The 26,325-nt window shown below is 35.7% G+C and overlaps 2 protein-coding genes across 3 annotated transcripts; both read right to left on the reverse strand.

The window, feature by feature from the left end:
- Positions 1-432: 432 nt before the first annotated feature.
- Positions 433-6,337, reverse strand: LOC106418243 (vacuolar protein sorting-associated protein 35A). Its single transcript, XM_013858905.3, has 21 exons — positions 6,150-6,337; positions 5,890-5,986; positions 5,670-5,793; positions 5,358-5,543; positions 5,030-5,117; positions 4,800-4,856; positions 4,618-4,707; positions 4,407-4,529; positions 4,115-4,249; positions 3,626-3,742; positions 3,111-3,350; positions 2,961-3,026; positions 2,726-2,815; positions 2,409-2,498; positions 2,097-2,186; positions 1,804-1,872; positions 1,643-1,723; positions 1,431-1,538; positions 1,240-1,343; positions 1,035-1,148; positions 433-943 (listed from the first exon to the last, which is right to left on the reverse strand). Exons 1-21 carry the CDS (start codon positions 6,243-6,245, stop codon positions 742-744), a joined length of 2,367 nt encoding a protein of 788 aa, XP_013714359.1. The 5' UTR covers positions 6,246-6,337; the 3' UTR covers positions 433-741.
- An 8,200-nt stretch (positions 6,338-14,537) lies between these two features.
- Positions 14,538-16,308, reverse strand: LOC106416501. 2 transcript variants are annotated; one of them, XM_013857396.3, is made up of 3 exons: positions 15,983-16,306; positions 15,332-15,590; positions 14,538-15,244 (listed from the first exon to the last, which is right to left on the reverse strand). In XM_013857396.3, exons 1-3 carry the CDS (start codon positions 16,061-16,063, stop codon positions 14,712-14,714), a joined length of 873 nt encoding a protein of 290 aa, XP_013712850.2. In that variant the 5' UTR covers positions 16,064-16,306; the 3' UTR covers positions 14,538-14,711. The 2 variants fall into 2 exon arrangements, with proteins under 2 accessions (XP_013712850.2, XP_013712849.2); XM_013857395.3 differs by having other exon boundaries at positions 14,538-15,590; positions 15,983-16,308.
- Positions 16,309-26,325: the final 10,017 nt, after the last annotated feature.

Consider the following 26,325-nt stretch of genomic DNA (forward strand, 5'->3'; position numbering starts at 1 on the left):
ATAAAAATCACTCAATCCGCACCCGCACCTGCGAACCGAATTTTTCAAATCACTCGACCCGCACCCGCCACGCAGCGGATCAAACGGGACGGGCCCTCGGATAATGATTCATATTGAATGGTGAAATATTTTAAGGATTCTTTCTGATTATTATTATTATTATTTTGCCATTAATGTTTATTAAATTATTATATCGATTATGTCGCATTTTCTGCAACAACACTCATATCATTCATTATTCGCAAAAAAAAAAAGAAAAAAAAATCATATATCATGTCTTGCTTCCATACACATGATGAGTATTTGCCTATAAATTGATGTCTCATAAAGGTCGCTACTTGCAAGGGATCTTAATTTTGCATTGTACAACTTCTTGGTAACTAAATTATGAACTTAATTAAACAATGATATGATAACAGTTAAAAACAGCTATAATGGTAAAAGACACTCTTTCAATAGAAAACAATTATGTATTTTATGAGAACTTCATCCACTATCCCAACGCTGAACTCATATTATTCACCCCACCGGTGATCACGCAAGATTCTTATAAACACTGCAAATTCCACAAGTTACAAACCCTGAACCGCCTTCAAACTCCGAGGAATAATAAACCAGACCTAAACCGGGTATACATTTCGAGCAGCAATCAACACACACAAAGTGTCCTTTCATGATTCTGAAAAAGACCCAACCAAAATGGGTTTTAAACAAACTCTTGTTACCAGTATCATAGATCTTCTATACTTTTATCTGCTCGTATCTGTCACCAACAACACCGCCTTTCTGCTTTTGGAACTCCATAAACCGAAGCGTACTTGCAAAGAACGATTCGGCAGATGGGTCAGATGTCAACGATTCTTCGTTCTTGATCAGTTGGATCATGCTCTCCACTGATTCAACTGTGACCTGTGGAATCCCTTTCTCGTAGAAATAGAGGTACCTACACATTTTACATTTACATTAGCTTTACTTACACAGATAATGTTGCGCCCTAGGCAAGAGATGAAGAAAAAAAGCAAAACGAATTATACTTGTTTAATATCTCGATGAAGAGGGTAACAGATCCTGTACTACCCCGAGCTGCGCTGGTCATTTGTTGAGCCGAATTTGCAATTTTAAGCGCTCGTTTGAGACAACGCAGAACCCTGATTTCAAATGTACACAGAAATATATACAAATAAGATGGGGAGATGATAAAATACACATTGTGTTCTATTGCTCACGCGAAAATAATACCTTTCTCCATCTTGTATGGTCTCATGATCTTCTAGCCAAAACAGATGAGAGCAGGCATAAACAGCTCGACATTGGTCCGGTTTCTTCAGAAGTTTCGCAGAATACTGCAAGATGATAAGTTTGCCCTTATCAGCTATTTTAGCAGAGAACTGAATCTAGCATAGACAAATTAGTATATCATAAGGAAATACCCCCATGGCCTTATGTGTTAAAGTGTCTCTATTCTCAACACCAAATACGTGCATCCTTTGCAGCGTTCCAATTATCAGTTGTAAAGCAGTCACCTGGGCCTTTGAGTCCTGTTTAAAAGACAAATTTTGGGAGTATGAGTATAAAACTCACCCGCTTATTTTGGTTTAGACACCTTGGCAGGAAACAGTGATAGCAAGGAATTATAACTAACCGAAATTTCTTCTTCGTATAAGATGTATGCTTGGGTGAAAAATTCGTATGCAATTGGCTCTTCATCACACTTATTCGCAGCCTGATGAATATAAGAAAAATATGTGAGCATTTTACTGATGCAAGTTGCATACTAATGCGTACATAGGGAAACTGATTTACCTCAGCACATTGCAAGTACAATCGGAATGCCAAGTCAGGTGATGGAGCACTAGGTAGCGCTTCAATAATCTGCAACAACCAAAAAGACTCCAGCAGATCAAGACAACAACTGTAAAAAGACAAACAGAGTCGGAACAATACAATTGGTCCCCTTGCTAAATCTACAACAACTGTCGACTAAGAATTTTCAATGTCCTCAAACAGCTCGTATGAACTAGATTTAGCCAAGTTTGAGTAAGGAAATGTAGCTCTGAAACTAAGTTCCACTTAGAAAACCAGAAATGAAAACTTACCTGATTTAGAAATTGGAAGATTTTAGTAGCAGACACCGAAGCCTCTTTTCCAAAAGGATTGTCTCCTTCCTCTGGCAACCGCCTGATTAGCTACAATTAAAACAAAATAGAGGATCAAAAATATATTTTTAGGAAGATAAGTCCCACACACTACATCAGATACACTTTTATGCGGTATAACAGATAAGAGGAAACAACAAAACCATGTCATCGCAAGCCCAACTCAACACAGATTTCTGATGAGCTTTGAAGATTGGCATCACAACACTTAAACGCTATGCATTTTCAATAACTTCGTTTAAGAAATCAAACCTTCAGAGCAGACACAACAAGGGGTGGAATGGTGAACTTTAAGCGCTTTGGCCCTCCTGTCAGGAAATGGTTCTTGAGGACACTGATAATCTGAAATTCAGTTGAACAACTTCAAAGACTGAAACCTTAAAACAATGTTGAAGTACACTATATGACCAACTAGGTATATTCAAACAAGAATAGAACCAACTGGTAATGAATGCAATAAAACTGACACCCTGAAACATAAAAATTCTAAATACAAGCCAATAACTAGAATGCCTAATGTCAACATAAAGAGATGATAGTGAATCTAAATGTGCCAGAGATTCATGCACCTTAAACATCTCTTCCGGGTCATCACTATATAACATGTGAATGAGACGCGCAACAGAATTTTGCTCCTCCTCAAAGTCATCTTCATCAACCTAAAAGCGTAGAAACATATGTTAAAAGGTCAAAATTCAACTTTCTTTTGGGGTTCTGAATCTTTTTTTTTTTAAATCAACAAATAAATGAGAGAACAGGTCTCGAAGCACAAGATGGAAAGCATCACTAAATGCTTATAACAACCTCAAGACCTTGCGGCTCATCCAGGTCATTGATAAGTCCTTTGATCAGTTCAAGCAATGCTTCAACCTACCATAAGTAAACAAGACAAAGAAATTTAATTTTATCATACAAATGGTTCAACCAAAAGGCAAGTGCGCGAAGGTATCCTACCTTCTCTGCTGTAGCAATAATAGTCTTGTTTTTCATAATGCTTCGAATTATAACAGTAGCCATTACTCTCTTGTTCTCGCTATCAAGGTAATCCAGTACAAGGGGATAGTTTGTTAGTTTAAGGGCGATAACAACATCGTTATACTTCTCTAGAGGAGCACTTAAAAGGGTGACAAGCTCCTTTGTTGCACGGGTGTCATGAATCTTTCCTTTTCCAGACAGTTGTTTAATACATGATCCCTAGGGAGAGAAAATGGAGAACATCAAATTCACACTCTTCCATCCAGTTTATCTTATTCCAGTATAACATTTAGTATGAAATTTTCTGAAAATGTAACTTGTATATAAAGCACACACATATAATAGAACAATACAAGATTGGCTATCTTCTGACACAGCTATCATGAATTTGTCAATATTTGGCAATGATAGAAAGAAAAGTTTGTCTAAATACTGAAATTCTGAAAAGATAAGACGTATTTAAACTTGGCTTAAGAAGAGAAAAGAATACTGACCAAAACTTGGTCCGCATAATCAAGCCGATCAGGGTGAACATGAAGAGTAAACTTGAGAAGCGAAGAATATAGGGTTACTGCACTCAGAATTGGCATGTCTTCTTGTGCTTCTATCACCTGCAACATCATAGTATTTCGTTAAAGAAATGTTTACCATCGAATGAAAAAAGACATCAAAACCACGTAATTTAAGAAGGAACAAAAAAATGCGGAACGGGTCATGTTTTGAAGCGAATACATTCAACACATGAAGAACACTGCACGTTTCTAGAATCTACACGCTGATGGAATCATCTAAAGTGAAGAGTTTTAACTAAGAAAGGAATATCAAGCAACAAAATATTCGCGTCTTATCCATGCTTTGCTTGATACTAACAAGTCAGGTCATCAGGATTTCTAAGCTAGCATTACTTTCCTCCTCTTTTACGGAAACCAAAACTGCAACCGCACATACCCATAAAGTTGATCGCGGCCTAACATAAATGTTACCTTTCCAATTGCATTATTCAACTTTGAGAAAGCTTCCACTTGCAGGAAATAAGGCAAAACTTCAGTATTTAAGGCAGCATAACTTGACAATCTCTCCATTAAACGTGAAAGCACTGTCATAATGTCAACCGATGGCTGAGAAGAGAGAAAGTGAAAAACACAGGAGATTAGTATCTACTTACATGAAAAATCCAAAAATACAGTTGATACTAGTACATATCGAAGGAACATGCAGGATTTCTTGTCTAATACAGCCAAATTGCCAGCTATGATATTGAGAATTTGAGACTACCTGAAGTTGTGGACAAGCTCCAAGAAGCACATCAAGAGTTTGCAAGTGATACTCGTCGGGAAAAACTTGAATGATACAGTCCATTAGGTAATATTGGGCAATCTCATCTCGGCAGTTCACTATCTGAGAAATCGTCGGACAAAATCAGCTTTTACCTAAGGAATATGTTAACTTTTCATATGTATGTTCGTTTATAAGATATAATATTTACCTGCTCTAAGACTCTAGGAAGAACTGTATCTCTGTACATATCAAGGTCTACACCTTCCAACTGGCTCAGCACATGAAGGTTCTTTCCAACCTGATATGTGAGGAACGCACGCTTCCATCAGTACATATCGAATGGTAGGCACTTTCAGAACAATGTTACCAGCTGTAATAAAGTCATATTACAAGGTCACGAAGCTCACTCCTCTCTTTCTCCCGTTTCTCCTTATCCCGAGCAGGTCCCTGCAGACCAGAAAGCCCGAAAGCAAGCCTCGAATAAGCATCAAAGGGTAATGATTCACAATGCATGATCAGAATTATGACCTCATAGTACATATATTTCTCCATTAAGCGCAATCATTCTGGCAAGCTCGTTTTTAAATTAAGTAGAAGGGTGTATAACAGTCATGACTCACCTGGTGTTGCATTCTGACCCAGAGTTTATTCATCTCGGTAAAATTCAGTAGTACAAACTCCACCGCATCCGTGACTGTATCAGCATCTCTGCAGAAAGTAGCAAACGAGTTACCAACTAGATGAATCTAGATTTGAGTATGTAAGTAACAAAAGTTTCTTGACCGTAATAGATTGGACCATGATGCTTACAAATGGCTAACTGAGCAGAAAACATCCTAAATTACATCAAAACAAGCATATGAAAGAATCCCCCCCCCCCCCCCCCCCCCAATGCGACTCCCAGCTGCTAGGAAGATACAAACCAAACGAGTGTGTAAAAGAGCTTACCCTTCATATTCAGAACCAATATCAGGCAATTTATCTCGACTAATTTGCGCAAGGTAACTTCTCAAGAAGAGACCACGTAGAGGATGCTGAATCCCACGGCACATCTCAACGAGATCTTTAAGAATTTCCTTGGCAGGAGCTTCCTTGGTTTTGATGTAAACGGATCCTGCTGTACACAGGAGATACCTACACAAGGGAAAAACAAAATAAACAAACACGAAATGGTCTTAAAATGATCAACAAGCCATTTTCCAAAAGGCACTTCCCTAATACATAGAAACATACAAGAAAGGGATTGTATCCGTCACTTACAAACGTGGTAATATGTTACCAGCATGCTGGACAAGCTCATAGAGTTCAATGACTGAGCAGCCACGCCGAGTTTCTTCCATGAAGAAAATCTCAAGCTTCCTCAACTCATCAAAAGCTCTCATATCTAAAACCATCAAATCAAATCATCACAAACCACAGTTAAGTTGAATTTAGGGATTAAACGAACCATATGATCAAGAGACGGAGATCAACAACTCACAGAGGTCATAGTACTTGTGAGGTGAAAGCTTCGAAGTCCGCAACTCGCTAAGCATCTGAGCCGAATACTTGAGAGCATCTTTCAGATTATTCGAGTCCTAAGATTTCCCCAAAAAATCAAAATTAGGGTTTCTATCTAACTCCAAACATCGACGTCATGATATGAACAGTCCCAAACGAATTTTAGAAACTTCTCAATTTTCCCGGAGGAAAAAACGAACGGGAAGAAAGTAGAGAGAGAGAGAGAGAGAGCGGAATTACAATAGCGCGTTGCATGTAAAATGCGTTCTGCTTGAAAGCTGCAGCGCCGGCGGCGAGCCATTTCTCTTCATCTTCTCCTGCTCCGTCTGCGATCATTCTTCGCTCTAATCTCGATCTCCTCTCCGATGGGTTTCAGGTTTTTTTTTTCCTATTTGTCAAAGAACGACCTTGTGAAAGTCTTTTTTGATGGGGATTTATATCATGCTTCGCAATGTGTACGCTTCACTCGATATTCCCCGTTCGATGTTCTACTTAACTTTAGATCTAACGGTCAAAAGAAGCATTCAGAATCTACAATTGCGTGGTTAGGTTGGGAGAAAACACCAAACCAAACTAAACCGAAATTCGTTCCAAGAATTGGAAAACCGGAAGCCAGAAGCAAATCCAAACAAAAATCGTTTTTTTTTTCGTCCAAAACAAAAATCGGTTAACGGGGTTATTGGTAAAATATATATTTTGAGATTCCATTATTGATCTATGCACTTTTAATAATTAGTTAAACTAGATAATAATCTGCACCGTGCACGAGGTGAAATAATTGATTAGATTATTTATTTTACGTTGTAATAAGAGATTTGTTATATAATTATTTTAAAGGATTGGCATTCAGATATCCGTTCGGATTCAGTTAATCTATTTGGATTTTGATTTTTAGATTTAGAAATTTAAATATGATTCAGATATTTACAAATTTCGGTTTAAATTTGGATTGGATTTGGTTTGAATCATTGCAGGTTCGGTTCAGGTTTGAGTTCGGGAACTATTTTAATTATGTATTTTTTAACAAAAATCCAAATATACTTAATCCTCAAAATCCAAAAATAAAAATAATATAAAACATAAAAATTTAAATAATTTAAGACTAAATACTTAAATTTACATAAAATATTTCAATTTAAATATTTAGATGGAGAAAAAAGATATATTTTCAGTATTTTGAATATATTTTGTTATTTTAGATATTTTCATATTAATGAATATCTAATAGATATAAAATTTAAATTAACTAATATATTTAAGTATATAATTATGGTTTAGATATTTTTGGTATCCAAAATATTTCAGTTTGAATCGGATATGGATCTGGTTTTCCGGATATTAAAGTTTTAGATTCATTTGAGTACTTTATCGGTTTTAGTTTGTGTTTGGTATTACTTTCAAATCAAGTTCGGTTTGGTTTTTCGGATCCAAATATTTTACTCATATTTAATTTCTTCTACAAATATAAAGGAAAATAAATAAATGTAAAACTAATATGTTGATCTTATTTTACATACATAATTATTGGAATACCAATAAAATTGGTTGGGCGTCGTGTCAATATTGTTGGACATGTTAAAAATTTGACATAGTCTATACCCAATAACGTGTACTTTCTTATAAAAGTTCTTGGTAAATATGATAAAAACACGATACAATCAAGTGAAATGGATTAGAGTTGCGTCAAAAATAATGTAATCTATTCACTTGGTACATGAATTTTGTTTTTCGATTGATTTCGCGAAATTTTCTTTTCTTTTAAAGCTTTTATGATTTCTGATTTTTTCTAACAATCTGATTATGTTTCTAATTCTTGGTATGATATGAAAACTTTGTAAAAAAACAATATTTGGCTAAACTAAAGATCTAACTTTGTGTGTGAAGTTTTTCACCCCAGTTTCCTTAATTCATAACCAATCACAATTATTTGTGGATTTCGTATGCATAAACCTCAATCATGGCCAAGTTCGGCAAGATACGAAACTATCAATTTCTAAAAACATTCTTTTTTTTGTCAGTAACATAAGGAGACTCATATAGATTCTGCAAACCACACTGGTAGCTCTGCATCCATATGAACGACAAAATACCGTTGTTTCCTTGCACTGCGTGCGAGACTGCCCGCCCTTGAGTTATGTGTTCGTGGTATATGAATGATCTCTGAGCTGTTGAAACTTCTCTTCAAAAAATTATGTCCTCCAAATAGCTTGCAAAGGCTGGCCACTCCTCTGGTACCGAAACCATCTTCACCAATTGAGCACAATCCACAATCCGTTGCAAAAGTAACCCAGAACTGTCTAAGGTTCCTCATACATTCTATTGCCCATATGAGAGCCTCTATCTTCGAGTGTAGTGGCGATCTCCGAGTGTAGTGGCGACTGACTCGCTCTTGTATTCCTTGCTCCCATTAGTCCATCATAACCTTCTAGAGTACTACATCATCCTTGTCCTGAATATATATCCTGAATTTTCCAGGATCCGTCCGTAAAACACCATCTACCTGATATATTCGGTATTGACGATGGTACCGATAATTGAGTGTGGTCCATTCCCTGAGTCTGGGAGTTTTGTGCTTCCGCCGAGAGTAACGATTTTGTTTCTGCCAATTTGAGAGTATCTCTCGGGTCTATATCCAAAATTGCTAAAAACTTTCTTGTTTCTACCTTTCCATATATACCAGAGAATTCATGCAAAGTGATGATCCTCCATTTCGGAGGAGACTCTCCAAAATAGATGATCCATATTGGTAAACAATGATTGAGTGGAAAATATGTATGGATTTGTTGGGATCCGTGAAAGTGCCCATACTTGGATCGCCAGTGGACATTCAAAAAATACATGATTAATTGACTCCTCGGGAGCTCCGCATCGGTCGTAAATTGTATCTCCTTTCATTCCTCGTGACCTCAATTTTTTTCTTAAACGGTATACATCATGTCAGTAGTTGCCATAAAAAATGTTTCATCTTAGGTGGGCAGCGTACTTTCCAACAAAACGCCTTCAGCGGGGATACCGAAGGACCATATAGGGGTGGCATACTTTCTCTATCCAGATACACTTGTTCCACTTCATATCCATATTTAACCGTGTATTTCCCATTGTTTGTGAAATGTCAATCATTCCGATCTTCTGTATGAAATCTACTTAAATGAATACTTTTAATAATTTTCACATCTTGTGGATCCACCAGAGTCCTAATAACCTGTAAATTCCATTATCGCGATGTTCCATCGATGAGAGCATCCACTGTCAGTTCTGGGTAAAGATTGTGTTGATTTTTATTTGCTGGTCTCGAGCGTGTGGATGGAAGCCAAGGGTCATTCCATACTGAGATAGATGATCATGTTCCCACCCTTTTGATTAGTCTTTTGCTAACCAGAGATCTAGCAGAGACAATACTGTGTCATCCATAAGATGACGAGTACGATCTAATGGGTTCCAGGGGTGATGTATTCCTGAAATACCTCCCTTTAAAAACCCGAGAGAATAATGTATTCGGTTTATCCATTAATCTCCAAAATTGTTTCCCAAGCATAGCTGTGTTAAAATCTATGAGATCTTTGAATTCCAACCCTCCATCATCCTTAGAACTACACATTTTTTCCCACGATTTCCAATGCATGCCTCTCGTATTACCCCCTGTTCTCCACCAGAATTGTGCCACAAGAGTAGTTAACTTCTTCATTGCCGTTTTCAGAATTCGAAAACATTACATCACATGATTTAGCAGAACTGTAACCATAGACTTTATAATCACTTCCTTACCCCCTTTGGTGAAAAACTTAAAAGTCCAACCATTTACTCTGCTATTTAGACGATCCTGGACGAATCCAAAAACTTGTACTTTTGATCCCCCAGGTTTTCCGGGATGCCCAAATATGACCCCATTCCTCCTAAGTTTTGTGTGCCTAAAATATCTCGTAGTTCCTGTCTTGTGGCTTCTTCAATCTTGTGTCCAAATTGAACAGATGATTTTTTGAAATTTATTTGTTGTCCCGAAACCCATATTCCTTAAGAATCCTAAGAATTGTCTGACATTCCTGCTTTTGAGCTTTGCAAAAGAAAAGACTATCGTCTGCAAAGAGTAAATGAGATACTGGAGGGCAGGCCCTAGCAACCTCTAAAAACATTCACATTCCGACATTTTAGTTGATGTGAATCTTAATGATTTTGTAATTTATTTCTTTGAACAATGATATTATTCAGTACTTTCCCGGAGAGAACTTCATTTCACTAATACAAATTTAAAAATACGGAAACTAAAAATGAGCTGATTAAAAAAATAGTGTGTGAACACATTAAATTGTTTGCGATAAAGTTAAAAAAATTAGTGTGTGAACACATTAATTGCTAAATGACTGTGAGGCTGATACGTAAACATTATAAAGTTGAAATGATTGTGAGATTGACGCGTGTCAATGTGTGTGTTAACACATTTATTGTAAATGTTTCTCTTTTAATATATAAGTGATTTATTGGTAATGATTTAAAAAAACTCTATTAAAAATTAGTTATCATTGACTTTGTAATTCTATTATATTTTATAAACTTCTTATAATTTTACTTATACAACTCAACTATAGAAATATCATGTATATAACGAAAATCTTTATAACAAAAAAAACACATACACATAAAGATTGTAACACAATTTTAAACAACAAAATTTGAAATCAAGAAAACTACATAGGTCGATCATAAATAAATTATATTTATATGAACAAAAAATTAAAAAGTAAAAATAAATCAAGAAAACAACACAAGTGTAAATACAATAATTATTAAAAACAAAGAGCTATATTAATATCAAATAACCAGATTTTATGTAAAAGTGTTTTGAACGTTTTTTAGAAAACATATATATATATATATATATTAGAAAAAAAAACTTTTTGAGTAATGAAATATATGTAAAATAAGTAATAGTAAATAAACTAATGAAAATTCATACAAAAATTGATAAAAACTCATAAAATATTTGTTTAATTTAGTTAATCTTTATAGATCTCTTAATTTTTAAAATCATCAAAAACTTCACGCAAATTCTGGTTTCAATAATCTTCTTAATATTATCCAAAACTAAATTTAAAATTTAAATATTTAAATTAAATATGACAGGTTATAAATACCATCTAATTTATTTTTATTTTTATTCGTTTGTTTGAGCTAAACCAATTTTATAGTTTCGTTAAACCAACAAAACAAAAAAGAAGTTAAAGAAGAAAACTGGGAGAATTCTAACTTTACCTTAAATATGATATTGTTTTCAAATTTACTTTTAAAAGATAATAATTTCAAAAATACTTTAAATTTCTTATAAAAACAAAACTAACTCTTTTAAATCATTAATAAATATTTAAGAATTATTTGTAGAAGTTTATAAACCCAACTCTACCCCAAAATACTAAACCCTACAAATAAGAGAGTTGGTTACCAATTTTCAAAAATAATTTAACATTTGGGTTTAGAGTTTAGTGATTATTGTATATAATTTAGTAGTTAGAGTGGGAGGTTGAGTTTATATGCTTTTATAAATAGTTTATAAATTACTTTTAAACATTTATAAATAATTAAAAAAATTAATATAATCTTTTATCACAAAGTTAAAGTATTTTGAAAATGGTTATCTAAAGATAATTTGAAAAGTAGTTTCAAATTTGTGGTAAAATTGAAATTCTCTCAAACAATAATCACTTAACTTAAATGTTAAGATATTTTTGATTGAATATGTTTTTAAAAAATGGTATGCAAGTTAGCGTATTTTAAGAAATTTTTCAAAACTCGAACATACAAAAACCAAAACCAAAACCAAAACCAAATGGTTTTGTATGCTCTATAGTCTCTTTGTTACAAGCTATTCATTTATATTTCAAGTCCAGTTAGTCACTCTAGGAGCAAGGAGATTCGAGTGAGTCACCCTGATGTAAAATTAACTTTGATTTTTTTTTTATAACACTTGATTCTATTAGTCTTGATTCGAACATATAGTCCTTATGTGGTGCAGCTTGGGTATGGCTTCTGCTCCTGGATCACTTGAAGGGGAATGAAAGAGGGTTGTCCGTGGAGGCTACTAGCACTCTGCTGGACTATGGACGTCTCTCTGAAGCTATGGAATGGCGACAGAGATGGTTTGCTACTCAAAGACACAAGATTATCCTGTATTGTCTAAGATGGTTTTCACCAAGGAATTCCTTCCCTAAGGTGAGATCAATGTTCCTTTAGCTGAACAGAGAAAGCAGGAAACGAGACAACTCTTTGCTGTAAGTTTTTGATTGAAAAGTTGAATGACTTTCACAAAGTCTGCGTAGAAAGATAAATAGAAAACTCCCAGCAACCCTAATCATAAACCAAGATGGTTTAATCTAATTCGTAATCTAAACCCAATCGAAATTGGTTTTTAATAAATCTTAATCCTACCCGAAATTGGTTTAATTTAAATGAAATCGAATTACACTGAAATAAAATTAAACCAACAGGCTGGTTTATCTTGGTTTTCCTCTTCTGATTTAAGCCCATTGGATTTGGCTAAGTGTTGGAGGCTCTTCTCTTGTGCTCTCAGTCTTGATCTGGTTACTGGTCCACTCCACAAGCTGGCTAGCTCATTTGGTTCTTCTCTGCTCAAGTCTGGCTCTTCTCTGCTCAAGTCTGGCTCTCCCTCGTCAGGCTCACTCAGCTCTCCAATGTCTCTACTCATGGCTGCACCATCCCCTCCTCCTTTAAAAGGATTTGTCCTCAAATCCGAACCTTCTAAGATAAACGCATTCATATCATGCTTCTCATACACTGCTATGGCTGTAAAGATTCGTACCACACTTTAGTGGTCGTACTAATCCCATCTGACCAAGAATAAGCTAGTTCTGGTCATCTCTCAGCATAACTTGATCTAAAATCAAAGTGAATCGCCTGACATGATTCTCCTGATCAGGAGGTCGTGTACAATGATCCCCATACTCACTCTTGAGTCTAGGACCGTGCCTTGCCTCTCCTGGGCCATCCCTGGTCATTCCACACATTGATGGCGTGTGATACAAGCTCTCCATAGACCTCATATCAGCATGAATCACGTTTTGTCTTGGTCTAGGATGATGAGGCCAAAGCTGCAAGTCTTTATGTAGTTGATGCAATTCGACTTGCTTTCTTTTATCCTGTCTTTGCTGCTGATTTGAGCTACACTCCCCCCTCTTCCTTTAAAAGGATTTGACCTCAAATCCTGCTCATTGAAGATGAGTGTTTCGTGCATACTCAGATTTGATGTTGCTCTTTGCACCAGAATGTTGTTGTTGCTCTTAAACTCATATAGCTTTCCTCCTGGTTCAAAGATGAAGTTGTGCAGCTCTTTGACAAGTTTTAAGTGGTCCATGAGACTGAATTTCACACAAACAAGAGGCCTGATCAGTGAATAGTCAGAAGCATATCTAATGAATCCACCTTGTTCAATCAAAGTCGCAGATGACTCCTTATGAACTACAAGCACCGCATCAAGTTTTTCTTCCTCTTTATCCTCGGTTAGGTCAAGGGTATGACCACTCAAGGCTACTGGTACGTGCTCCTCTTGCTTCAGTGGAATTACTGAATGTTCTCCTCGAAAAGGAATGTTTAGGATTGATTCAATCTCAGGTACCTTCTCAGGTTCCTTCTCCGCCATTTGTGAGCATGGCTTAGAAGTTTGTTTTCCTGTTTTGCAAACCTTGCTTGTTGATAGCTCAGGAACTAGCTGGATATTCTCTCTTGTCTCTGGCGGAACCCTAGACCAGCGCCCAAACTGATCCAAAATAAGTAAATTTTTCTCCTTGGATGTTTTTAGGTCAGATCTCTCCCACCTTTGCTTGCTGCCACGTCCTCTCATGATCTGATTGAAGAATTCGGCTGCTAGGTCATCCAGTTGCTGTTCACTAAAGATCAAGGTCTGGTTTGCTGCAACTCTCTTCCTTGTTGCTGGTTGTATAGCCTGATCTCCCTGCTTCTCTCTGAAGCTATGGAATGGCGACAGAGATGGTTTGCTACTCAAACACACAAGATTACCCTGTATTGTCTAAGATGGTTTTCACTAAGGAATTCCTTCCCTAAGGTGAGATCAATGTTCCTTTAGCTGAACAGAGAAAGCAGGAAACGAGACAACTCTTTGCTGTAAATTTTTGATTGAAAAGTTGAATGACTTTCACAAAGTCTGCGTAGAAAGATAAATAGAAAACCCCTAGCAACCCTAATCATAAACCAAGCTGGTTTAATCTAATTCCTAATCTAAACCCAATCGAAATTGGTTTTTAATAAATCATAATCCTACCTGAAATTGGTTTAATTTAAATGAAATCAAATTACACTAAAATAAAATTAAACCAACAAGCTGGTTTATCTTGGTTCTCCTATTCTGATTTAAGCCCCTTGGATTTGGCTAAGTGTTGGAGGCTCTTCTCTTGTGCTCTCAGTCTTGATCTGGTTACTGGTCCACTCCACAAACTGGCTAGCTCATTTGATTCTTCTCTGCTCAAGTCTTGTTCTTCTCTTCTCAAGTCCGGCTCTTCTCTGCTCAAGTCTGGCTTTCCTTCGTCAAACTCACTCAGCTCTCCAATGTCTCTACTCATGGCGGCACCATTACGGATTTTATGAGTAGTACACAGAGGCACATAATGATGAAAATGATTTACTATTATATATCTGTTTTTTTTTTGTCGACTATATATAACTGTGCATCTGCAAAGAATCACATATATATCTCCAAGTTTTAATGCTATCTAAAAATACATATAGGGAAACAATTTGCTGGTCATGTCAACTCCTCTATGAACCAAAGCTTTGAGAAAATCAGAACGGAACAGTGAATGGCAATGCGTGTAGTTCGGCTTCTGGAAGAAACCGAGCAGTTGGCCACACTATCGAACTTCTTCCATTGCTTGTTGTCTGATTGTTAACTTGATGATGATGTCTTTTAGCACCAACCTTCATGACCAGCCACAATTCTTGATCTTCAGTGTCAATGAGCTTGCTCTCGACAAGATCAGGAGCCCAGTTCTCGATGAGATCCAAGAACCGCACAGCCGTGGAAGAAGGGCATTTTCTGCATAGCTTCGAAGCTCCAACAGTTTCTTGATGAGTCTCTTTACCTAGTGGCTTACTGATTTGTCTGTCTGATTCTAGAGGAACTGCGTTCTTCTCTTTACTGAGCTTTGTTGTGATTTCTCTCTTTCTCTTCTCTTGGCAGACAATTAAAGGGTCTAGTGGAGCTTCATTTGCAGAAGTATGAGCAAGGGACTCGCTATGATCCTTGTTGGTAAGCATCACCTCAGCATCTTGATGTTCATGCTCTTTGCCATGTAACAAGACCCGTATGCTGGTTTCTTCAAATCCAATAATTTGAAGAAAGAGTGTCATCATCATCACGTGAAGCAAAACAGACCCAACAACAAGTAAACAAACAAACTCACCAGAGCCGTACTGCCTACCATCGGGGAGGAGCGGACTCTGAATATGATTCGGTCTGCTATCACAAGAATTCTGAGACGACGTTTGATGCTCAAGTTCCACTGTAAGGGAGCTCTTCTCCAAGCACTCAAGCTCATTGTTTGTTACTAATCCGCGACCATCATCAAACTTCTTGCTACTGTTGTCAGCCTCAGTATCTCTCTCCTTCCTCTTTTTGTCCTTCTTGTGTTTTCTATCTCTCTTAACTTCCTCCTTTGTCCCCTGCGTTTTCAAAACCAATGGAACAACAACAGTTAGTGTCCATAACTTTCAAAACCATTGGGAAGGACAAAAGAAAGAGACACAATAACATACTCTAATGCCTTAAGTTTCCTTCACAAAGTCATCTACTTTGACTTGTTTATCTTAACCCAACCCATTTAAAGAGTTGCAGTTAATCAAAGTTTCAAGCTTTTACAGTTTTTAAGTAAGTGAACTTTCATGCTTTCTCTTTCTTTCAAGCCAAATCAAGTTTTTCAATTTTCAGACAAGATCGAACAATGAACCAAAACTCGTGAAACAGGAAGCTGAGCATTCAGAAATCACATGAGCTAAGGACATTCAAAGCAGTAAAAACCAAAGCCATGGTTTTTTTTTCTAATTGCTCAACAAACCTTGATCGATCCGATCAGAGACTCATCCCGAGTTTCGTTTCGTACATAACCAGGTGGTGGGAACGGGTAACACCGAGACATTCTCTCCCACGATCACAGACCAAAACTCAGAGCGAAACCCTAGATTGGTTACGAGAGAATCCGAAAGTGTGAACTTTTCTCTTATCCCGCTACAGAATTGGAGAACCCAATCGAGAGAGACATGATTTTGTCACAAAGAAGTCGAAGATCAGAGAAGAACGACCAAGGGCGGTCACGACAATTCCCAGGCTTCGCAGCTCTCCGATCCACAATTTTTGTCTGTTATTTTCTTTGCCTTTGTTTTATTTATAGACGCACGGGCTGCCTTATAACGAACAAAAGGTGTGTTTGGTTGCACGAATAGTAGTTCTAAGACTCAAAAGCAAGCCTATATATAATGTCAGAAAGGCCCATAGAAGAACCTTTTGTTTTTGAATCAGGTTCGGTTATATCGGCAGTTAACTAAATTCATTTGGTTATGGTTTGATTCGATAATTGGTTAGTTCAGTTTCTTAACCAAAATATCTTTGACCAAATCTATATAATTTACAAGATACGAGCCCGTTATCTTGTTTGATGTTTTAATTTAATAAAACCATAAAATAATAAATCATTTTATTATAGTTTGATGATTGTTTTTACATATTTTGTTTGAGATTTATTTTATAATAAAAACCGTTTTCATATATAAGTTCAAGTAAATATTTGTATTTTATAATCATTGTGCATAGATTAATTGTTATAAACTTTGTAGTTAGGATTAGAGAAAATATTATACCTAAACTTTTAAACTAAACACAACCCGAAATAAAAAATTGAATGAAAAGTAAAAAAAAGAAAGTCAAATACACCAATCGAGTCAATGACAACATTATACATGTTCTTATGTACTAAAATTTAATATTTCATTAAATAAGTCTTTAAAATTTTATTTTTCTAGGACTTTTTAATAAAAGGAAAACAATATATTTTATAAATATCCTTTTTATTTACAATTAAAAATATATAAAAAATAATATTAAATACTCTTCTACCATTTTTATTAAGATTTTAGACAAGAAAAATTGCTGTCATATAACCTATTACAATTATCTTCTCTTTAGAATTTCAGAAAAAAAAATTGCTATGAAATAGCTATTTTAGTTATTAATAAATAATTTTAAAATTATTATTCGTATCAATACTAATTTTACACTTCTTTTTAACTAATAAATTTTAGGATCATGTCCATCATCAAATACTCTCTTAATAATATTATCAAATAAATTTTTACAATTCTCGTTTGGTTACGACTTAAAAATATGATACAAATTTCTTTTGTTTAGAATTTTATTTATAAAAAAAGAGAGCAATTATCAAATATCCTTTTACAGTTTTTAAGGATTTTTAAAAAGGAAGTTATATTACATAATCTTTTACAATTATATTTTGTTTAGGATTTAGAAAAATAAAATTTCTATTAAATAATTATTTCCAGTTAATATTAAGTATTTTTAAAAGTTGCATTTTCAAAATTAATTTTTTTCAATATCACTAATATTTTTACAATTTTTCTTATTAATTAAATAATTATTACTATCATGTTTATCATTAACTTTTTTAGTAAAAAAATACTATTAAATAAAATTTTACATTCTCTCTAGTCAAGATTTTTTTTTTTTTAAAGAAAAAAGAATCTTAATTGGTTAAGATTAGAAAAGAAATTTGTTTTTAGAAATCTCTTTTTTTTAGGATTTTAGGAAAATAAGAAGTTTGTATTTACACATTCACAATCTATTTTTTTTAATTGACACATGTCACAATCATATCAGGTGAAATGTTTGAAGTTAATTCTTGTTTTTATTTTTTTAACACAAAATTATTAAAAGTAAAGTTAGTTAATTATAAATAAAGTAAGATAATTTTTCTAATTTTTATTTTATTTAGACTTTTAAAAAGAAATTAGTTATTTTATAATTAGTTTTTCTTTTAGATTTTTATACAACTATTTTATTTTTATTAGAAAAAAAATTATGTTTAATTATTTATTTATTTTGTCTTATACATACAAACACATATCCATCATATTCACACATACTCATGTACAACAACAATATCAAAATTAAAAATTATGTTGTATCAAAAACTTAAAAGATGTAATAAGGACAATAAAAAGTTGAGTTGCATCAAGAAATTAAAGAAAATCAGAGGTAATACTTTTCTTGTAAATACTATTGTGTTTTGTAGAAATAATATGTGGAACCTTAAACCTAAATGTAGATGTGAAATATAAATGTAGTTTTTTCAAAAAAGAAATTTATTATCTTATTATATATATTTTTAATCATTATATATTTAAACACATGTCACAATATTAGAAAGAAAATTATTATCAAATAATCACTACAAGAAAATAGCGGCATACCGAGGGAAAAAATCGTCGGTGTGTCGTCGGAATAACGTTATTCCGACGACATACGGACGAAACAAGTCCTCGGAAATTCATTTTTCCTCGGAAATCCCTCGGAAATTTCCGACGGAATTCCGAGGAAATGAATTTCCGAGGAAACTCCGAGGACCACCAGTTCGTCGGAAAGGTCCTCGGAATATACCGAGGGAGAACTTCCTCGGGATATTTCGATGGACTTTCCGATGGTCCAATCCTCGGAAGTTCCGACGAAATGTTCCTCGGAATTTTAATCGGGAATTTCCGAGGAACGGAGCCCTCAGAAAATTCCGAGGAATGAGTCCCTCGGTATATTCCGAGGAAGGAGTCCCTCGGTATATTTCGAGGAAATGTTCGTCGGAAATTTCCAAGGGTTCATTTCCTCGGAATTTCAAAAAAAATTAATTTTTTTTTAAAAAAAAAAATTTTTGAAATTTAAATTCGAAAATATAAAATTAAAATTAAAATTGAAAACATATTAGATAATATTCAAAGTTGTACAAATAAAAAATAAAACATTCCGAGTTTTTGAAAAGAAAAAAAAATTACGGGTCTTGCACGTTCAGGAACACTTCGTTCGGATACATCCTCTGCATCATCTCCATCATTTGCTGGTTCAGCCTCTTTTGTGCCTCATAGCCCGCCTGTTGAGCCGCCATCTGGGTCTCCAACAAAGATATGCGATCATCCTTGTCCTTCAACTGAGCCGTAAGTATTTCTGGATCAACAAAGGGCGGTGGTGCAGAAGAAGGAGGAACCGACCGGGTGCGACGACCCAAACCGACCAAACGTCCATTCTTCTTTGGAACCGACTGAAATAGAAAATAGCCAAATTTAAATAATATAAAAAGATGATAAAATAAAAATCAAGAAATAAATGAATTGAACTTTAAAAAAAGAACTTACCGATTCAACGATTTCGTTGATTCGAAACCGGGACAAGTTGGTCGAAGCCGTCGAATCGTCATCCTCGGTTTGAAGCTGAGACACTTCGTCTTGCACCTGAGTTTGGACCAGGGTGACCACTTCCCTCACAAGACCGTCATCAATCTGGCCGGTCTTCTTGTTGGTATACGCCGTCTTCATTGGGGCGAGATCATCAACCGGCTCGCCATCATTTTCTTCCGCTTTGAAAAAAACATAAATTAAACAAACATTAGAAATTAGAAGAAATGCACAAAAAATAAAATTTCAAAACTTAAATAATTTAAGAAAAAACGGCTGAACTTACCATGCGATCCCCCAGAGTGGCAATAGATTGAGCACCCAAGTTATGCTTGAAGACGCCCTTCCCTTTACGGTCGCTCCTGCGGTTGGTGGAGTTGGTGGAAGAAGTTTATTTCGTCTTTTCCTTATCCCAATGCGCACACAACTCCGTCCAGACCGTGTTGTTTATCGACTTTGGGACCTTTTAATTAAAAAAAAAAATAATTTAATAAATTAAAAAATTGTTTAATAAATTAAAAACAACATTGTTGATTTCCCACTTCTTATTCCACTCGTGGATCTGCTTCCCATAGTTGTCCATAACTTTATGGACGAAGTGGTGATAGATAAAGAGCGTCTCATCGGAATTCCAGTTGAATTCTTGTTGGAAAAAAAAACACAATTAATAGAAAATTTATATTAAGATTAAAAATATAAGTAAAAAATTAGAATACTTACCGCAAACTGACGAAACCACAGATGCTGCTTCTCGGTAGGGAAGTCAGTGAAACTCGGATGTCCCTTGTCGAGGGCCGAGTACATCATACGGTTGATCCATGCGCTGATCTCGTTCCCGGATCGGTTGAACCTAATAAAAAGAACAAATTATTAATAATGAGTCAAATTTTAATGAAAAAAATACGTTTAATTACCATGTTTGACCCCGTCCATGTGGATACGGAGTGAGATAGGGAAGATGGTCACGACCGGGCTGTCGAACCAACTCCGCAACACTCATCAGTCCCGGAGGAGCAGGAGCGGGTGCAACAGGGGGAGCGAGAGGAGCAGAAGCGGGTGCAGCAGGGGGAGCGAGAGGAGCAGAAGCGGGAAATGGAGAGGGAGATGTATGGTAGGAGCTGTGGGACGAAGCGGAATCCTGAATCTGGCTGGAATCCCGAGACTTGCTCCCCGTACCACCACGACCACGACGCTGTCGAGGCTGGGTCTGATCATCATTAGACTTGTAAATTAAAAAAAACATATTTAAAAATTAGTTCTAATAATTTTAATAAATAAAAAAAAACATATTTAAAAAATAGTTTTTAATCAAAAATAAATAAATAGTTTTACAAAAAATAGTTTTAATAAATAAAAAATAGTTTAATAATTACAAAAAATAGTTTTAATAAATAAAAAATAGTTTAATAATTACAAAAAATAGTTTTAATAAATAAAAAATAGTTTAATAATTACAAAAAATAGTTTTAATAATATTAAAAATGTTTAATAATTACAAAAAATAGTTTTAATAAATAAAAAATAGTTTAATAATTACAAAAAATAGTTTTAATCACAAAAAAAGTTTTATAGATATTAAAAATGTTTAATAAATATATAAATGATTTTATAATGCAAAAATAGATTTTATATAAAAAAACGTTTTCATATTATATATACATAATTATCAATTAGATTTTTATAACCACAAAATTAATAAAAACAAAAAAAAAATCCAAATCAAGTGAATACCATAATCAAACTCGATTTTACATAATACTACCATTCACCCTAACAAAAATCTATAAATATAATTCCAAAATCATCAAATCTACTTAAAAACCTAACAAATCTAACCTAAGAGAGTGGGATAAGGTTCATACATGATCAGTGACAGAAATTGAGGAGGATTAGGGCGGAAATCGCGAGAGAGAAGAGAGTGTTCGCCGGAAATCGCGAGAGAGCTTCGGCGTTCGGCGGAGAGAAGAAGAGAGAAATGGGGAAGAAGATCTGGTTCGACCTAATAAATGGAGGCGTCCGACGGAAAATATCCGTCGGAATTTCCTCGGACTAGTTAAATATTTCCATCGGAATTTCCTCGGAAATCATTAATTCAATTTTCGCGAAATATTTGGCGGCTTGGTTTACCCGGTGAAAAACCCCTACTTCCTCGGAATTTCCTCGGAATATTCCGAGGGAATTCCGAGGAAATCCTTATCTTCCTCGGAATTCCGTAGGAATATTCCGAGGAAATTTCGAGGAAAAAGGGTTTGGGGTTTCAAAACATCGGTTTTTTTTTGCCGTATTTCATTTCTTATACAATTTTAATGCATACCATTGAGGATTCTTTGTATAGATGATCATAAACCATGAAATAACAAAATTTCAAAAATAATTGTAAGTATTCCTTTTACCGTTTATTAAAGTGTATTAGTATTTCTCTTATGTTGTGTGGTTTTCGTTCATGCAATCGTAAAAGTGTTTGTTATTGGGTAAAACACCAAAGTTTGACTTCATAATCTGGTTAAGACATTTAATGAAAGTTATATACGTGTTATTCAATCCGCAAAATGTTGTTTTCGGTTAAAAACCCCTTGTTCCTCGGAATTTCCTCGGAATATTCCGAGGGAATTGCGAGGAAACCCTTATCTTCCTCGGAATTCCGTCGGAATATTCCGAGGAAAAAGACTCTATAATCAAATCCCTAAATCGACAAGGTCTATTCCGAGGAAATTCCGAGGAAAACCTATCTTCCCTCAGAATTTCCTCGGTATTTCTATTAAAAAAAAATGTCGATGCTAGTCTGTTTCCGAGTCATCATCACCAGATGAATCTGAATCTGAATCTTGGTGAAACTCTCCAATCACTGGTTCATCCTCTACGTGAACGACGACTTCTTCTCCGAAGTCGGTTAAATCGACTACAAGGCCAACTCCAGCTAAATCTTCTGCTGCACTTAAGTTGCCGGATGTGCTTGGTTGTAGTGGGTCTTCCAGCTTAGAACTTCTCTGAACTCGGCCTCTCGGGTTGAGTCTTGTAACAGTAACCCATGAATTATCTCTGTTCCTTACCCGGGGGTACTTGATATAACAAACCTGTAACATTTTAAAAATTATTAGTAAAATTATAAATTAATACACATGATGATGAATCATTCTGAATAATTAACATTTAATTACCTGATCGGCCTGAGAAGCAAGAATGAAAGGATCATAATATTGCAGCTTTCGCCTCGAATTTACTGATGTATCACCAAATGCATCTGTTCTCACACCTCGATCTAGAATGTTGTCGTGCCAATCAGAATAGAAAACAGTACAGCGCAATCCAACCATGCCCAAATACTTGATTTCCAAAATCTCATGTATGTGTCCGTAGTATACATCATCTCCTGATGCAGAACAAACGCCAGCATCATAAGTCGTACTCGAACGTCCCTTCTTCTGAGTTGTGAATGCATATCCTCGAGTACAAAATCTCGGATATGACTTCACAACAAAGTTTGGTCCAACGACCATCTCGCGTATCCAATCGTCAAATGTTTCACCTCTGGCCAAACCAGCAGACACCTATTAATAGCACATATATATGTTATATCAATAAATATGAATTATTATAAATATGTGATAAATGATATTTTAATTTGTTTAAAGCACTCACATAAGTAAACATTCATCGAACAAATTCTCTCTGCTTCATTTCTTCTAGTTCGTCATCTGCGGCGTATCTATATTCGAACCGCTTTTCTGCCATGAAAATCATGTACATATGATGACAATAATGTAATTAATTAAGATTTAAATTTCAACTTGTTAAAATAAAAATTTGTAAGCTAATTTATTTACCTCTCATATTGAAGAACATCTTCGCAGTTGGTGAGCAAATATGTTTGCAAATTACTGCGCTCCTGCTCAGTAAGTCGACGGTCCTTTGGTTTTCCGCTAAGTCGTCCAACGTCTGTGAAAATGTCTGGAACCGTAACATGATATGTTGCCCGTTCGCCTCTATCATCATGCCGAGCAGGTCTTCTGTTTTTGGTCTGAACTTCTGCTGGAAAGTAGTACTCGGCAAAGTTTGAAGTTTCTTCATTGATCATCTGTGTGACTATAGAACCTTCCACCCTACTTAAATTTTTCACCATCTTCTTCAAATGGAACATATACCGCTCATACAGATACATCCATCTATACTACACAGGACCACCAAGTTCCAATTCTCTTGCCAGGTGAATAACAAGATGCTCCATAACATCAAAAAAAGAGGGAGGAAATATCTTCTCAAGGTTGCACTGAATCACGGCTATGTTAGTCTTCAAATTTTCAATACCTTCAAGAGTCACTGATCTCGTGCATAAATCGCGGAAGAAACCACTTATCCCTGCAATTGCTTCATGAACATTTCGTGGTAATAGTTCCTTGCAGGCAAACGGAAGGAGGCGCTGCATCATTACATGGCAATCGTGGCTTTTCAAGCCAGTAAACTTTCCTTCCTTTCTGTCGATACAGTTACGCAAATTAGATGCGTAACCGTCTGGAAATTCCACATCGTTTGAAATCCAATCAAAGAACGCATCGTTTCCCTCTGCATCAAGTCGGTATATGGGAAAAGAAGCCCTACCATTCTCATCAACATGAAGTTCTGAACGAGCATATATATCAACTAAATCCAGTCTTGACTTCAAATTATCCTTTGTTTTACCTTGAACATTAAGGATCGTGTTCATTAGATTGTCAAAAAAGTTCTTCTCAATATGCATGACATCTAAATTATGCCTTAGCAGATGATCCTCCCAGTATGGCAGATCCCAGAAAATACTTTTTTGTGCCAGTTATGTAGGTCTCCAACAGCATCTACCGGAAAACGCTCATGTCCACCGACGTCTGGCGTCTTTTCTATACCAAAATCTCTTAGTTGTGTCTTCAAATCTTTCCCACAAATTTCCGGAGGTGGACTGTCAAACACCCTCTTGTTCTTCGTAAACAAATTCCTACTCCTACGATATGGATGATCAGGTGGTAGGAATCTCCTGTGACAGTCAAACCAACACGTTTTCCTTCCGTGTTTTAGTTGGAAAGCATCAGTGTTATCTTGACAATATGGACATGATAGCCTTCCATGCATTGTCCATCCAGATAACATACCATATGCTGGAAAATCACTTATTGTCCACATTAGTACTGCCCGCATTTGAAAGTTTTCTTTACACGAAACATCGTATGTTTCAGCAACTTGAGCCCATAGTTGTTGCAACTCATATATTAGTGGCTGAAGAAACACATAAAGTGATCTCTTAGGATGCTCTGGTCCGGGAACGAGAATCGAGAGAAACAAAAACTCTCGTCGCAAGCACAAGTTTGGGGGTAGGTTGTATGGTGTAAGAATGACTGGTCATAGAGAATACTGTCTTCCACTCTTGCCAAACGTGCTGAAACCATCAGTACATAATCCAAGGTAGACATTTCTTCTCTCATACGCAAAGTCGAGATACTTTGATTGGAAATGCTTCCACGCTTTTGCATATGAAGGATGTCAAATCTCACCATCTGTTGAGTGATCCGTATGCCATCTCATTGGTTGCGCTGTGCGTTCAGACAGATACAACCTCTGCAACCTTTCCGTCAAAGGCAAATACCACATCCTTTTATATGGCACTAGAACTCTTCCACTCGTATCTTTATAACGAGGCTTCCCACAAAATTTGCATGTAACCCGCTGTTCATCCGCCCTCCAATAAATCATGCAGTTGTCGCTGTATACATCTATTACTTGATACGATAAACCAAGACCAGCTACGAGTTTCTGAACCTCGTAGTATGAACCAGGAGCTACATTATCCTCAGGTAGAATACCTTTTACAAAATCAGCAATCGCATCCACACAGTCTTCAGCCAAATTATAATCTGTTTTAATGCCCATCAATCTTGTAGCAGATGATAAAACTGAATGACCATCTCTGCAACCTTCGTACAATGGTTGCTTTCCAGCAGCCAACATATCATAAAATCTCATAGCTTGTGCATTGGGTAAATCTTCCCCTCTAAAATGATCATTTACCATCTGCTCAGTACCTACACCATAATCTACATCCGTTCTAATTGGTTCTTCTAATCTAACCGCTGGCTGAGGTTCGCTAGTACTACCATGTTCATAATCAGTTTCCCCATGATGATACCAAATTTTGTAACTTCGTGTAAACCCACTCAAATATAGATGAGTCCAAACATCCCACTCTTCCTTTCTATTTTTACAATTAGAGCAAGGACATCTTAACATACCTGTTTTTGCTTACGGTTGTTGGTGAACTAACCCCATGAATTCGGTTATACCTCGTTGGTATTCTTCCGTAAGCAATCTCGTGTTCGGATCCAAATGAGGTCGATCGATCCAAGAACGAAAATAATTTGAAGAAGACATGTTTTTTATGAATCAAATTCGTGTGTAAAGAGAGTAAGAGGGAGGATGAAGATATGAAGTGAATGAAGACAAAGAGGGATGCTTGTATTTATAGTTGAAATCCTGCCGACAGACCGAGGAAATTCCGATGGAATTCTGACGCCAACGGCTAGTTCGTCGAAATTTCCTCGGAATTTTTAAAATCCCCCAACGGCTCTCCAACGGCTATAATATATCCTCAGAATTCATCGGTTTTTTTCCGAGGAATACATTTCTCCTCGGTATTCCATAAGAATATTCCGACGGAATGATATTTCCTCGGAATTCCGTCGGTATATTCCGAGGAAATTCTGAGGAAACCAAATTTTGTGTTTCCTCGGAATATCCTTGGAAATTCCTCGGGATATTCTGAGGATTTCATTTTCCGTCGGAATGTCCGTCAGAATACCGCTGTTTTCTTGTAGTGAATCTTTTGCAATTATCTTTTGATTAAGATTTTAAAAAGGAAAATTACTATTAAATAATATTGATAATTATTTTTTAATAAAATTAGTTTTGTTAATAGCTTATTATATTTTTT

Source organism: Brassica napus, chromosome C7, assembly GCF_020379485.1.
Source record: "Brassica napus cultivar Da-Ae chromosome C7, Da-Ae, whole genome shotgun sequence".
NCBI classification, from domain to species: domain Eukaryota; kingdom Viridiplantae; phylum Streptophyta; class Magnoliopsida; order Brassicales; family Brassicaceae; genus Brassica; species Brassica napus.

Bases quoted from the DNA above. Each gene is read 5' to 3' on its own strand.
- LOC106418243 (XM_013858905.3), bottom strand. From the start codon at position 6,245: ATGATCGCAGACGGAGCAGGAGAAGATGAAGAGAAATGGCTCGCCGCC. The intron at 5,544-5,669 runs GTAAGTGACGGA...TCCCTTGTGTAG, and splicing joins GGTAACATATTACCACGTTT to GTATCTCCTGTGTACAGCAG. The intron at 3,027-3,110 runs GTAGGATACCTT...TACTTATGGTAG, and splicing joins TTATTGCTACAGCAGAGAAG to GTTGAAGCATTGCTTGAACT.
- LOC106416501 (XM_013857395.3), bottom strand. From the start codon at position 16,063: ATGTCTCGGTGTTACCCGTTCCCACCACCTGGTTATGTACGAAACGAA. The intron at 15,591-15,982 runs GTTTGTTGAGCA...TTGAAAACGCAG, and splicing joins CTCTGATCGGATCGATCAAG to GGGACAAAGGAGGAAGTTAA.